We start from the raw sequence: 14570 nt of genomic DNA on the forward strand, positions 1-14570 counted from the left end.
AAAAAAAAAAAAGAAAAGAAAGAAAAAACTGTTTCCAAGTAAAAGCAATCAACATTGAAGCCTTTATTTATAGTGATTTCCTTTTTTCTCCACTTTTATTCCCATTCTTTCAGAGCAAAAATAATTTAAATAAGTTGAACTGACTTCAGGCTAAACTAGAAAAATTAAGTCTTGAAAGTATCAAATATCTTTGAAGTTAAATTAAATAATAGAACAAAAAACTCACATATAGTTATATAACTTATAAAATTGTTTCCAATTAAATATTTAATATTTATATGAAATAGATTTTTCTCAATTTTACAAATATTAAGTTAAGCCTAAAACAAATATTTAAGACATATATACTAATAAGAATTGGTACCTTGACAAACTGGAGGTGCTCCATCCATCTGGAGTCGTTCTCCTAACCTGCATGTCAGAATTGCATTACCAACTAAAGTAAATCCTGGAAGACACTGATACCTAATAATATCACCTATAAAACAAAATAAAGGAAGAGGGCTTCAGAGAGGCAAGAGGCAATAATGAAAATGAATAGACATTTTAATTGTAACAGAATATTTTTTCTTTTAGTAATCTCAGCCAGTATAAAAATTCTACCAGTTAAGGGCAAAGTCAGTATAAAAATTCTGCCAGTTAAGAGCAGTGATAATATGGAACAACTAGTATTTAATAGGCTTTAACCAATCAGAATTGAAAGCCAGAGTAAGTTACCAGTTTTGGTGTATACTGGCTACATATGAGCAGCAGTCACACGGAAATAACTTGTTTGGTGTAGGTGTTATTCAATTAAAAATATACCCGGAAATAACTTGTTTGGTGTAGGTGTTATTCAATTAAAAATATACCGAGTAGTTAAGAGGCTTCCTATTTATTACTCTTGTATTAAAATGAAATTTACATTGGTCTCTGATAGTTTCTTTACATATCTCAACAAAAATCAATATTAAAATAATAATAATGGCAAAAGTTTATTATGCCAACCTTAAGATGTCTTCTTTTCTTATGTAATTTTTTATTATGAGGTATCTGAATTTAATTTCCAATACAGTATTTTTTTTTTAATTTGCTGTAGGGCACATGCAATCACCAGAAAGAGAGAAAGAGCACTCACACCATGCCCAGTGTTTTTTCAGTTGCTGAGTCTGGGACTCAAACTATACAACCGACTATGTGGGATTCAGCTGCCTTAAGCACCATGCCAGTGGCTAGCCCCCAATGCAGTTTTAAACAGACTTCATTTATTATCAAATTGAGCATAATCACTTAAGCATTTTCCTGCACAAGTAAGTAAATTTGTTTTCTGATATACTCTACATATCATTCATTTTACTGAGTCATTCATAGACCTGAATTCAGAGAAGAAAAATTAGAACTATAGTGCCAAAAGTCAGCAAAATGAGAAATTAAGAAGAGCCACAAGAACATAGTTATGTGGTTCAAATTCAAACTGTTTTCTAATTATACAGTCTGAAAAAAACAGAATTCATTATTTTTGCCTAATATTCCCTTTCCTCTTTTACTATTCTCTCTTCTTAGATATTCTAAACGATCTCTGTCAATTGAGGGGAAGAAGGTATACAGACAGGTTTTATTTTTATTTATTTTAAAACAAATAGCAGTGTTGATAGTATGTTTTTATTGAACATAATTTAACAGACTTTACCTATTTCAAATTCATCATCTTCTGTCAAAATTTCAGCATTGGGTACAGGTGGTGGAGGTTGGCAGACTCTCAGTTGATAGGCTGTAAAAACAGATAACATGTTTATACCTTTTCTAAGAAGCTATATGTTCTCCTATATGTGGGGAAAAAAAATTATGAAAGTTTTTTGATAAGAATTAAAAAGAGTAGAATTTGTCAAGTTTAAATTGTTTCTTTATTTTTATAAACATACTACAAAATTGAGAGCAAATAACCCATTCCTTAAATGGTAAAATATTTTCCCGTGGTAACAATGCTTGTCTTTTTACTACTTATTTCTTACCCTCATTCTAGTCCTTGTTCTGTTTTAAAATGCATTTTTTTTATCCTTCTTGGCATGATTTCAATTTGTAATTATGTATTCATGTTTGTTTACTTGCTCAATGACTGTTTTCCCTAAGGTTCATCACAGAATCCCCTGCAGTTCGTAAAGTGCCTGGCACAAATGATTCATTGCAAACAAGTACTCAGTGCTTACACGATTCCAGGAAAATTATGAACTCTATTAGTCTTCATAATAATGTATTTTATTATGTGTGGATTTATTTCTATAATGTCCCCATCTTAAAAGAGAAAACAGTTCGAGAGAATTAAAACTTGGCTTAAATCACACAACTATAATGGGCAGAGCCATGGCTTGAACCGAGGTAGTTTAAGTTCAGATTCTGATTCTGCTCTCACCATGCTATACTAGAATTTTTATGAGATATCTATTTGTTGAATGTTTCTAATTATCTACATCACTTAAACAGGTCATCCCAATCAGATTAGGTAGATTCATATTTAATATAAGCCAAGAAGTGATGTCTATAAATCTAAGCAGCATGCCTATTAGTCCCATATGGTATATAAAATTTGCATAACACAATTACTTGTTTGATTACACTTTTTTTGTTTTCTAGGAGTCTTTTTTTTATTTTTTATTTTTTTGAAAGAGACAGATTTTTGCTATAGGGTACTGGAGGGACAGACACAAAGAGACAGAAAGCAAGAAATCACTCTTTGGGCATATGCAATCCTTTCTACTCCATTTCCTCCTGGAACCTTGGGCATGCACACATATGCATCGTGATGAGTTTGAAGCCACTAAGTCCAGGACCTGGACTGTGGTCAACCATGTGGGAGTCAAGCACCACAACCATTACGCCCTCTAGTAGTCATCCTATGTTTTCTAAGAGTCTTTTAATAATGTACCATACTATTGTTCATTCAAGAAACATGTTTAACATTATTGTAACTTCTGTGACAAACGTGTTTTATATACTTATTTTACTGTTTAGAATTCTTTGAGTACCTTAGTGTGCAGATAAAAATAATGAGAATTAAAGGACATATTAACCTGTGCATGATCACACAATGAGTTCATACACAGGCAGAATCTGTATCTTTAATATTGCTTTTATTGCAAGAGAATTATGGAAGAATTGAGAAGAATCACTTAGATCAGTTAAGGAAGACTCCTATAAAATAAATTATTGAGGTAAACTTTGAAGAATGAGTAAGATTTTTTCCAGTTCTAGTGGGTAATCATGGGCATGGGAACATTTCAGATGAAAGAGGAAACCTGAACAAAATCTTAAGCAAAGAATCAAGTTATTCAGACATAAGAGGTTAATTGACTAATAAACTTCCAGGTTACTAAGGAAAGACAGAAGAGGAAAAAGTTTCAAAATGTAGACAAAGAGTGATGAATCAATGCAAATTTATTTCAATTTCCTTCTGCAAATTGTTATATGTCACTTCAAAGATTTTCCTCCCAGTACTTTAGCCTGCTTATAGAAAGCACTTGCAGTGCAAGGATGTTAATTTGCAAGTAAAACACTCATCTACACAGAAGGGTAACTACTAGAGAAAAGAAGCCCATGGCAGAAAAAAATATAACCTGAATTTCTGAGAAACAGATCAGTGCAGAGTAACTAGACATTATAAAAAATAGTTTTCCTGAACTTAGACCTTGAAAGAAAAATAGTTAAAAAGATAATTGTAAGGCATCCCAAAGTACTAAGAGAAAGTGAAGAGATATGGAGACCCCTCTGCAGAGAAATTTTTTATGAGACTATGCTTTAGAGGAGAATGTTTTATTTGATCTTAACATAGAGCAGAGATCAACTCATAACTTGGATAAATGCAGAGATACTTATTTGTGTATTGTTTGCCTGAAAACTTCTCTTCCAGTCTTTCTGTTAATCACAAATTGTTTCATGATATTAAAAAAGCAAAACGTTTTTCTTCCATGTAGAATCCATGGCTATTGTCATCTACAAAATATGTTGTGAAATGACCTAGATAACAGTTATAGGCTTTAAAAGATCAGTCTGTACATTATTACCAACGAGTACTATGATACTTAGATAATATGTTATTTCTCTAGACAATATGGGCACTGTGAGCTAATATCTGTCCTGTTCTCTTTTATCACCATCAGTTTTATTATCCGAGCCCCTAGAAGTTAAATGAAGACTGGGGCCATGGAGGACCTAAGGAGAAGTGCTCTTCCCTCCCAATTCTATTTTAATGAGAACTCTAATTTGGTCAATTTTATAAATTTGAATCTGAACAAACTTTGCTTTGCATAAACTTCCGGTATCTCCATCTATATAATCTCATTGATTCTTTTGGCCTCAATCTTCACTCTTGCCTTAATTCGCTATTCAGTACCACCAGGCTAACATCACTTGAGCAAATAGCTATCTCCTCTTCCCACTCCTGGTATGTTCTAATCACAGAGTCCTATTTGTGGTCCCCATAATCATGACTTGTTTCACTTATTGTTGTCCAGTTACTTGCTTACTTGTTCCGTGTTTGTGTCTCCATGTAGACTTTAGGTGACATGAGGGAGGTTATTTGTTTGTGCCTTTCTTACTATTCCATAGTTTGCTCTCGTTGCTGTTTTCAATTCAACAAATATTTGCTTAATAATTGACAAAATGTAATAATTTCCTAAGGGAGACAAATAATCTAAACAGTCTCCCCTAAATTACTTCCAACTTTAAAGGCGGGGACAAAATAGTACGCGAGAGTGCTAGAGGATGTAACCTAAACAGGATCCACCCGGCATTTTTTTTTTTTTAAGAATTAAAGTATGAACTTTTGAATAAAAAGTGAAACAAAAGGAAATAATGAAAGGAAACTTTTTTCATATATTTCTCTTTTGGCCCTTGAAAAAATACTACAAAAGGTTACATCATAAGTAACTTGCAATAATTTTGCTTTCAATCATCATTAAACTTCTATTAGCTTGTTCTTTAATATAACTCTAGGATTTGTTCAGTGTCTCTCTGTTCTTACTGGCAACACCTCAGTTTAGACACCCTCTCTGTCATATCTCCTAAATTCATGTTTTCCTGGAACCTCAGAATGTGTTTTTAAATAGTTATTTGAATTAGTGTGAACCCTTAATCCAATATGACTAGTGTCCTTATAAAAAGAAGAACATTAATAAACACATGGGGAAGGTAGCCACATAGTGACAGTAGGAAGATCACAGCGACTTCATGTGTAAAATAAGAAATGCCAGAGATTGCTCCCTACCACCAGAAAATAGAACAAGAAAAGAGAGATGTTCACCTCGAGCCTTCAAGGCAGGCATGGTACTGCTAACACAGATTTCAGACTTCTAGACTCCAGAACTGTGAAAGAATAAATTTCCATGGGCAAGGGCCATCCAGTTTGCAATATTTTGTTTCAGCAGCCCTTGGAATCAAGTATACCTATATTGTTAAATTGGCCTACAGTGAGCCTTGATTAATTCCATTTTTATTCATTCATAGGGTGTAATAAAGCAGTGGTTTAAGTACGATGTGTATGTACTGTAAATGAAGGTGCTTTAGTGGGGAATTAAACTTTGTACAGTTCTACTTCTCTTTCTGAAAATGTTTCTATAGAACCAATCAATATCATCGGAAAGTATATATTTTCCAACTGGTGGTGATGAGAAGTATTTTTGCACACAAAGAAGTCCAATCAAATACTCTGGAAGCAGACTGTGTTCAAGTCTTGGCTCTACTACTTGCCAGTACTGTGACCTTTGGCAAATTACTAAGACTCATCTGTAAAACAGAAATGGCACTGCCACCATGAACCATATGGAGATTCTTCAAAATCCTACAAATAGAATTGCCATATGAACTAGCAATTCAATTCCTGGGTATCTATCTAAAGGATAGGAAAACACTCAGCCAGAAAAACACTTAGACATTATGTTTATTGCAGTATTACTCATAATTGCTAAGACAAGAAGTCGACCCAAATGATCAGGACCAATGGATCGAAACAATGTGGCACATATACACTATGGAATACTATTCAGCCATAAAACCCAATGAGACCTTGACATTTGATTTATAGTGGATGAATATAGAAAATTTAATGCTAGGCAGAGCAAACCAGACTGCCAGACTAGGAAAGGGAGGCACTGTACATCACTGCTTAATATATACTGACTCTATGGCAGAAACTGAATGATTGTAGGGTACAATAGCAGGGAGGGCAACTGTAGATACTAGAAATAGTATAGAAGGGAACGGATAATAGAGAATAGGAGAAAGAGGATCAGAAAAAAACTAGTTTATCGGACACAAAAATAAAAAGTTACCTGTTGATTATAATGTATCTGGTAATATTTTTTACTTCCCTAATATGTACTGTGTTCATGCTGGGAAAAACCATTCTTTTATTCTGTAAAGATGTACAGTGATTAAATGTAATGAAATAAATAAATAAAGATGTAATGATAGGGAAGATAAGTGTAGATACCAGAGACTATCAGGGAAGGGGTGAGTAGAAGAGAGTAGGTGGGAGGGGCACAGAGAAGAAATACTTAACAGATAATAATAATTAAAAAAAGAATAAAAACAGAAATACTTAACAGACTTAAGAATGTATAGTTCTCCTATGGAAACAATGTCTATGGTAAGATCTTTGATTTGTCATGTATTACATGCATACTCTGAAAAACCATATTGTGTGTTATATAGAAGTATACTAATTAAATGTGAATAAGATATGCAAAGAATAGACATGATAGGCTAGCAGGTGGCATGGTGGTTGGAGTACGGGGCTCCCACATGGCCAACCTCAGTTCAAGTCCTGGACCTGGCAGCTTACTATCTCACTTTCCCTCTCTCTCTTTGTCTCTCTCTGGTGAGCAAAAGTTCCCTACAGCAAATTAAAAACAATAGTGATAACAAATACAATTAAATAAATAATTATTTTTTAAGTGGACAAAGCACTAAGACTGAGTTAAAATATTTTAAAGTGATTAGAATAGGAATTGATACATACTATTATTTCAAAAGCAGAGTACATTCTCTGGTAAATATCGACATCTACGATGTGACTCCTTTGCTCCTGTCACTATATAACTTGAATCTGACAGGACCTTCCTCACACACATAGAGTCATTCAAAACACCCATGCAACTTCTCAGAACTCATCAAACTATTAATTTAGTTTCTATCCTGATTCAAATCGATATACTTAGAAAATTCTGAAATTACTTATTGCTTTATGTTTGTGTATATTCCACTATAATATAAAATCCATGAGATTAGCAATACTTATGACATTTTATAGTCATGTATATTCTATTGCATGTCATATGTATCTTTGGTCTTAAAACTATTAGCATAGTGCTCTAGAAATCTACCAAAAATACTAATTACTAACTAATTACATCAAGACAACATTGTGTCCTGAATAAAATATATTTGGCTGGCTTCAGAAGAAAGTAAAAAGATCTGGTACAAATGCACACAATATTGGATGGATTAGAATCACAGACTCTGTTTGAATTAGAAGGTACATTATATACTATATATCCTCAATTTTTTATGTTTTTGTTTGTTTAGCAGGGGTGGAAAGGAGAGTGAGAAGGTGACAAAGAAATGTAAAATAAGGCAGATGAGGTTTTATAAAAATAGTTATTGGAAGAACTGAAGCTGTGAAGTTTTATAAAGTATATCATTTGAATTTTAAAGGCATGAGCATATATATTAGTCCATGTTTTCCATGGATCACTCCAGTTAGAAACAGATTTGCAGTTATAAACTTTAACAAGAAGCTGTTTTTATAAAATAGATATTTACAGTTTTAAACACAGATTTGATCTGAATCTGAGTTCTACATAGAAGGAACATTCTATTTGATACCCATTCAGCTTTACAACACCATTTGCCATTTAATAATTAGATGAGGGATTTGTATTCTACATGTCAGTATCTTTGGGGGATGACTATTATTTGAATAATGTCCTGTTTTTTGTTCAAACGTACATAGATATCTGGTTACTGGTCCAGCAGTTTGCTTCTTGAAATCACTTTAGGATTTTGTTCTGGCAATATTTTCTGGTTATTTTTAATTTCCTATTTTCTTTCCAATGAAACACCCAACCCAATTCCAGAGAAGAATGTTGCATTTATCTACTTCTATTCAACTGAGCTATTAAAGTCTTCTTCAAAAAAGACAAAACAGAACACTGGCAAGTTGCCATTCCTATTCTAATCTAAAAAGGCACAAGTGCACAACCTTTCTGCCAAGGAAGAACACAGTATTCCTTACAGAGGACAAAAATAGCATTCAATGTTTCCTTATAAGCTTTTAAACTCTATATAAGCCCTATTTCAATTTAGTGGTGACCCGGATTAGCTCAAGTATGATAATCTCATGATTTGTGGAAGATCTGGGAAAGAAATAGTGTTGAAAATTATATGTTCAGCTATGTAATTTTAGCAGTAGTATTTCAAAAATCATCTAAAATAAGTTTAAGCAATTCCACTTGAAATCAGAGTTAAAAGTGTTTCAATAAATGCTACCAAAGTTCTAATGAAGAAGGAAAAACAAATAATAAACTTTTTTTTTTCCATCTGAACAACATCTGCTAGTGAGTTGGCATGAACTGCAAAGGTATGTTTTAGCTGCTTAAATTTCTTACAAATACCACTTTTGTGCCATTAATATTTTATAATGAACCTGTTTCTCACTACAAAGGAGGATACTACAAAAAAAAAATCAAATTTTGATTCTTAAATTTATAGGTGAGGAAAAGTACTTTCCTGAGAGCAGGATCAACAAGAAATCTCTTGCTATTTTCCTAGACAAGAAATAACAGATTCTATTGGGAAATAAAGCTATTGAGAAATATCCTGAATTATCATAGGAAAATTCTAATTTGTGTTTCATGAATTAGGTTACCCCTACGCAGATAGCGAGTTGGAGGTATCCTTCCTACATACAAGCCCCTTCAAATCTGAACATTAAAGCACAAAGGGCCTCTTCTCTTCATGGTTGGGTTACCTGGCACATTAGTAACAGAGCACAGCAACAATGATAATTTTTCATTTGTCTGTCTCTGGTTTGTTTTTTCCATGTTTACTGCAATAGTTGGTTTTATTTTGCTGTGAAGAAATATGCTATAGTAATCTTTACTCAACACTTTAAACTGTGGTGCATACAAGAAGGAAAACAAACAACTTTTTTGTCTGCTTGTTCCTGACCTGGCTCTAACTGATAGGTCATGGTCTGTTGAACATAAGCAATTGCACTAAAAACAAATACCAAGTAAGTAACTTTTTACCTGGTTGGAAGGCCTTTCCATAATCATAGTAAAAAAACAATAGTATACACACCTTCAAATTACCAAAATTCCTCCATCTCAGCTAAAATGAATAAATACTGCTTCCATACTGATTATACAGATGTGTTTTATTCCCTCCACCTTCTAGGAAAAGTATTAACAGATTTCAATCATAGAACTGCTCCAACTTTCTGACATCATCCAGTCCAGAAATAAAACCATTCTACTCTTTCCAAAACCATCTCACAGTCCAAATCCAGTAACAATTCTCTTCAAACACCTTTTTTCTGAGTGCCACAAGCTCTCTGATGGTGTGTTAGCTCACTAATTATAATGAGTCCAAAAATTCATCTTTGTTTAAGAAAACTCTATTCTTGATGGTCTTTGGCTGGAGGGAGCAGATAGTAGGATATTATGGAAAATCAAATATCATACCTCATCAATAGATTTTTATTCAACATATATTTATATATTCAACATATATAATATAAATATAGATATAGATATAGATATAGATATAGATATAGATATAGATATAGATCTATATCTATATATATATCCAAATGTCAAAATATAGTAAGCAGCTTGACATGGCCATTAATCAATTAAATAATCATTTAGTAATCATTTAAGTCTTTTAAGTAATAGCAAATGGCATTATATTTTTCTCCTAACAATTTCACCAGTTAGACTTTTAGCTTCATCATGATAACTTATAGACACACACACACACACACACACACACACATATGATGCCTTCATCTTCCATGCTCATGTGGATACCAAACAATAAAACTCTTTAGGAGTTCAGTTCTTTATTTACTGAAATATGAAAGTAGGTCAGGTCTTTAGGTTGTATGAGGCAAACGGGTCACTCAGTTAAAAGCAATTGTGATTTATGTTTTATATAAAATGTGTCCTCATATCTACAGCAATCTCTTTTAGAATGAAGCTTTGTAGAGTGAAATATATTTGCTCCCTAATGCAGCATTTATTGTAAAAGAAATTTAACCCTTAAAGAGTATCTGGAAAACATTATAGACTCTTTACACACAATTCTTAAAAATAGTAAGTTATTACATAACCAACATATTTTTAACACAGAATGTGCTAATAATAAAAATGAATAATACTAGTAATTAAACCATGTACTCGTTAAAAAATGTTCTGTATAAAAATCTCCATTTTATCCCTAAAACTTACTCTAGAGGAAGAGGTGCCTGGGTAATAGACTTAAACTTCTTTAAAAGGCACGTTCTGTTTTAAATTAATACATAGGTATTCTGGTTATACTGTAGTCTCCTGATTATTTTGATTCACACCAAATAAAACTAAATTTTTTAACACAGTGATTATAACACATTTTGTAAACTATAAAGAAAAATATACTGAGTTATAATAAATCCACCAATGCACTGTTGTTAGCTTATAGGACTAGAAGTCTGAAGCATTAAGTTGTAATGAAGAGGTGTATTCTTTAGAAAATGAGATGATCATCGTGACAAAAATGAAAATCAATTTAGCTGAATGTATAAAGAAAAATTAGGTTATATAGCATTAGATACAATCTATTCATGAAATAATACCAGTTTAGGACCATATCTGTCATTTGGTTAGGATTCAATATATTTTAGCTATTATTATTGTCATTGTTTTCATTTTTCAAAAAGAGTCATTCTCTGTAGTCTCATAAACCTATCTGGAATCCTAACAAGACCTTCTATTTATTAGTTCACTTCCTGCATGTGGATTACCTATTTTTTATTCAGATTTTTCATTATTAAAATGGGGATAATGATACTTACCTGACAGAGTTATTATGAAAATCAGCAATAATTTGTAGAAAGCCCCAAGCATAGTACCCAGCATATTAACTTTTCGTTAAATGGTAGCTATTACTGTTATGGGATTATTATACAAAATAATTGTCTCCAAAAACATGAAGTTAAAATGGGGTTTGTTTCATTTATTCAGGAAGATTATTGATTAGGGTTTAGAATTGTTATTATTTATTATAATCCAACTATTACTTGACTCTATAAATGATAGTTCAAAAGCTCAGCTCTTTAGGAAATTATAATTATGACCAAACAGAGAAAGAGAAAAACATTTCTCTATATGAAGTAGGAATATATTATTGTACGTGAAGAAGAAATATAAAAGCCTCAATGTTTACACTTGTCCTGGTTTATTTTTATTGCATAGAACTTACGTTTTGCAAAACTTTTTGTGAATTTTATTTTTGATCATGAAAGACTTTAGGAAGGTGATGTTTTACAAATGAAAGATAGCTGGCTGTATCTTATAAAAGAAATCAGGTTAGAAAGAAAAAACATTCTTGCTCTTTTCAAGTATATTAAAAAAATATATACTAACTAATAAACCCTAAATGTTCAATAAAACCATAAGAAAATGCATTAAAAATTGAACTGACAAATTTTTAAAATAAACATAGAAGCCCTGAGAAAGTCACTTCTGACTTACAGGGAACAGCATAACAGACTAGCTAATGGATCAGTAAGAGAACTGAAAGGAGACTGTCTGAGAGAGTAAGGCATCCTAAGATCAGGTTTACTTAATCAGCTTAGAACCAATGTCAAAATTTTTTACCACTATGAGAGCTCATGCCAAAATGAACTCTCAAAATGGTTTAAAAGTTGGTCAAGTCATACGGTATTTTTAGATAAGCAATAAAAAAATTAGTTAGATAATTATTTTTATGCTTATTTTTAATTATAAAAAATTATATTAATTAATTATTTTAATATTATTTTGACAACAAACATCTTTTTATATGTGTTTTTGTGAGGTGGTATAGGCACAAATACATGAATACTAAAATAATCTCTTAAAAAGTTTTCACTAATATGCCTCAAAAAATTGAGTTTTGTTAAAATGATCTGAATATACACTTCCCACTATAAAACTAAAATATAATCAATCAGTAAGAAAAAAAAATAAAAGAGCTAAGAAGAAGAAATGTGATCTGTGTCTTCAAAAAAGCACTCATCACCATTAAACTCAGAAGGCTTGTAAGACAATATGCCATCCTGATGCTGTGGGTTACTATGGAGGCATTGATTAGATATCACCTAAATATGGTGATAAGTGCTTAAATTAAGGAAATATTTTATAAATATTTTATGGTCAATTCTCTGACTGTTTCTAGACGGAGTAAGCAAAATCATATTTGACCTACCATATTTTTCGTGGAATAGAACTATCAAGTATTCTGTTACTTTGTGTTCAAAAGATAAAATATTGGGAACCAGCAGTTAGCGTAATGGCTATGTCGCTGGACTCCCACGTAGTCGCCCGCGGTTCGCATCCCGGACCCGGTGGCTTACAACTCACGCCGGGCGCATGTGCGTGCGTGCCCAAGATCCCAAGAGGAGAATGGAGGAGAAGGGATTGAAGTGTGACCATCTCCCCAGTGGGTGAATTCTCGCTTTCTGTCTCTCTGTCTCTCTCTGACTGGCGAGTGCATGCGACCTATAGCGAAAATCTCTCAAAAAAAAAAAAAAAAAGGGGAACCAGCAGTTAGCATAATGGCTATGTTGCTGGACTCCCACGTAGTCGCCCGCGGTTCACGTCCCGGACCCGGTGGCTTAAAACTCACGCCAGGCGTGTGTGTGTGCATGCCCAAGATCCCGAGAGGAGAATGGAGGAGAAGGGATTGCGGCGTGACTATCCCCCCTGGGGGGTGATTTCTCCCTTTCTCTCTGTCTCTCTCTGTCTGTCTGGCGAGCACACGTGCCCTATAGTGAAAATCTCTCCCCCCCCCAAAAAAAAGGATAAAATATTAAGTTGTATATTAATGAAATGGATGAAATGTATGTCCACCTTCAGATTTTCACATAACTTTTAACTCAGTAGGTTACTGTGCCTGTGAAATACTCATAGAATTTGTCTGTCAAAGACATATGAGGCAGCCTCTGTTCTTATAAAACTTCCCATGACTATGATAGTAGCAGATAAAAGGATGTGACCGCTTAAATAAACATTTTCTTATTTACAATGTAATAAGTAGTGGAACAAAACCAATTTTCAATAAAAGAAATTTTTTTTAAAAAGAGAATGTTTCTGAAGCCCTCTGGGTATCTTTTGAAAAAATTAACATTATGAAGCTAGGACCCAAACAAATTCTATGCAAAGAAATAAAATAGAGACTCTAAATAAATTATTCCAGAGTAGTAAAGTCATTAACTTAATGATCAATTAAATAGTCAATTAAAATTGTAAAAATCTAGAATAGATATAGTTTGAAATAAGAGCATAAACGAATGAGTAATGTGTTCTAAAGCATGAGGGTACTGGATGCTAATTTTAGAAAGATTCACAGCAGGTTGAATAGACTACACACTTTGTACAGCAAAAAAAAATCTACTGATGCCTCAAAATTACATTCAATAATATATAAACAGCTGGTTCTTTTTTATTGTTTTCCATGCAAAACTGATTATTTTCCACTTGGTAATTACCAGTGATTTATTTCCTATATCCATTGCTCACATTTTAATGTCCCTAAATACTTGGAAGAGGACATCTTTTGCAAGTAAATGTATTTAAAATGCTAATGTTATGGTGACAATAAATGTGTCAAATGTTAATATCATTTCCATCATTAGTCAAATATATATTAAATTCAACTTTCCAGAACGATTTAAACATTACCAAATGAAATAGAAACTCAGATAATACCAACCGTGATAACTGAGAACAAAAAAGCCACTTGTTGTGAAATCACTGTGAAATTTGATTAGAATTTGATTTGAAGTACTGTAGACTGATTCCAAAGCAGTATTGCCGCTGAACTGACCGATCTGAGGTGAGTTTTGGTCTGGTCCATCCCTATTAAACAGAGGGCGAGGAAGAAGGAAATGCTGATACTAGTCTTTTTGGAGTTTTACACTCAAGTTTAATGAAAGTCATGTATATACTTTATATTTTGCTGTATTGTTTTATATCAATAATAAAGATGGAGTAGATGAAATTACCTATGAGTAGCAAATAATATTGGTACATTTCATATGTATGTAGGTGAAAATATATTTCAAAATCATATATAAATAGATAATATTTTATCTAAATGAAATATACCCATATCAGTTGTAATCAGTACATTATATTTGGTTTGTGACAAAGTTTGGATTCACTTAAATGTTTGACCTTTCCCCTTTTATTCTTTTTAATTTCCAGAGGGCACATGTGCTGTCCAGAAAGAAACAGAGAAACAGTGAGAGAGAGAGAAAGCACCTCCCCACCCCCACCAAGATGGTCACACTCCAT

General features: G+C 32.7%; 1 protein-coding gene across 1 annotated transcript in view; it reads right to left on the reverse strand.

Annotated features, from left to right (window-relative positions):
• CSMD3 (CUB and Sushi multiple domains 3) overlaps positions 1–14570 on the reverse strand; it is a gene marked incomplete at its 3' end in the record, with an annotated part of 1277483 nt that overhangs the window by 76345 nt on the left and 1186568 nt on the right. Inside the window, exons 45-47 of the mRNA XM_027771421.1 lie at positions 13987–14132; positions 1670–1750; positions 365–478 (exon numbers count right to left, since the gene is read on the reverse strand). Coding sequence (XP_027627222.1) covers positions 365–478; positions 1670–1750; positions 13987–14132 — 341 coding nt within the window. The remainder of the gene's footprint in view (positions 1–364; positions 479–1669; positions 1751–13986; positions 14133–14570) is intronic.

Source organism: Tupaia chinensis, unplaced genomic scaffold (assembly GCF_000334495.1).
Source record: "Tupaia chinensis unplaced genomic scaffold, TupChi_1.0 Scaffold000032_1, whole genome shotgun sequence".
Taxonomy (NCBI): domain Eukaryota; kingdom Metazoa; phylum Chordata; class Mammalia; order Scandentia; family Tupaiidae; genus Tupaia; species Tupaia belangeri.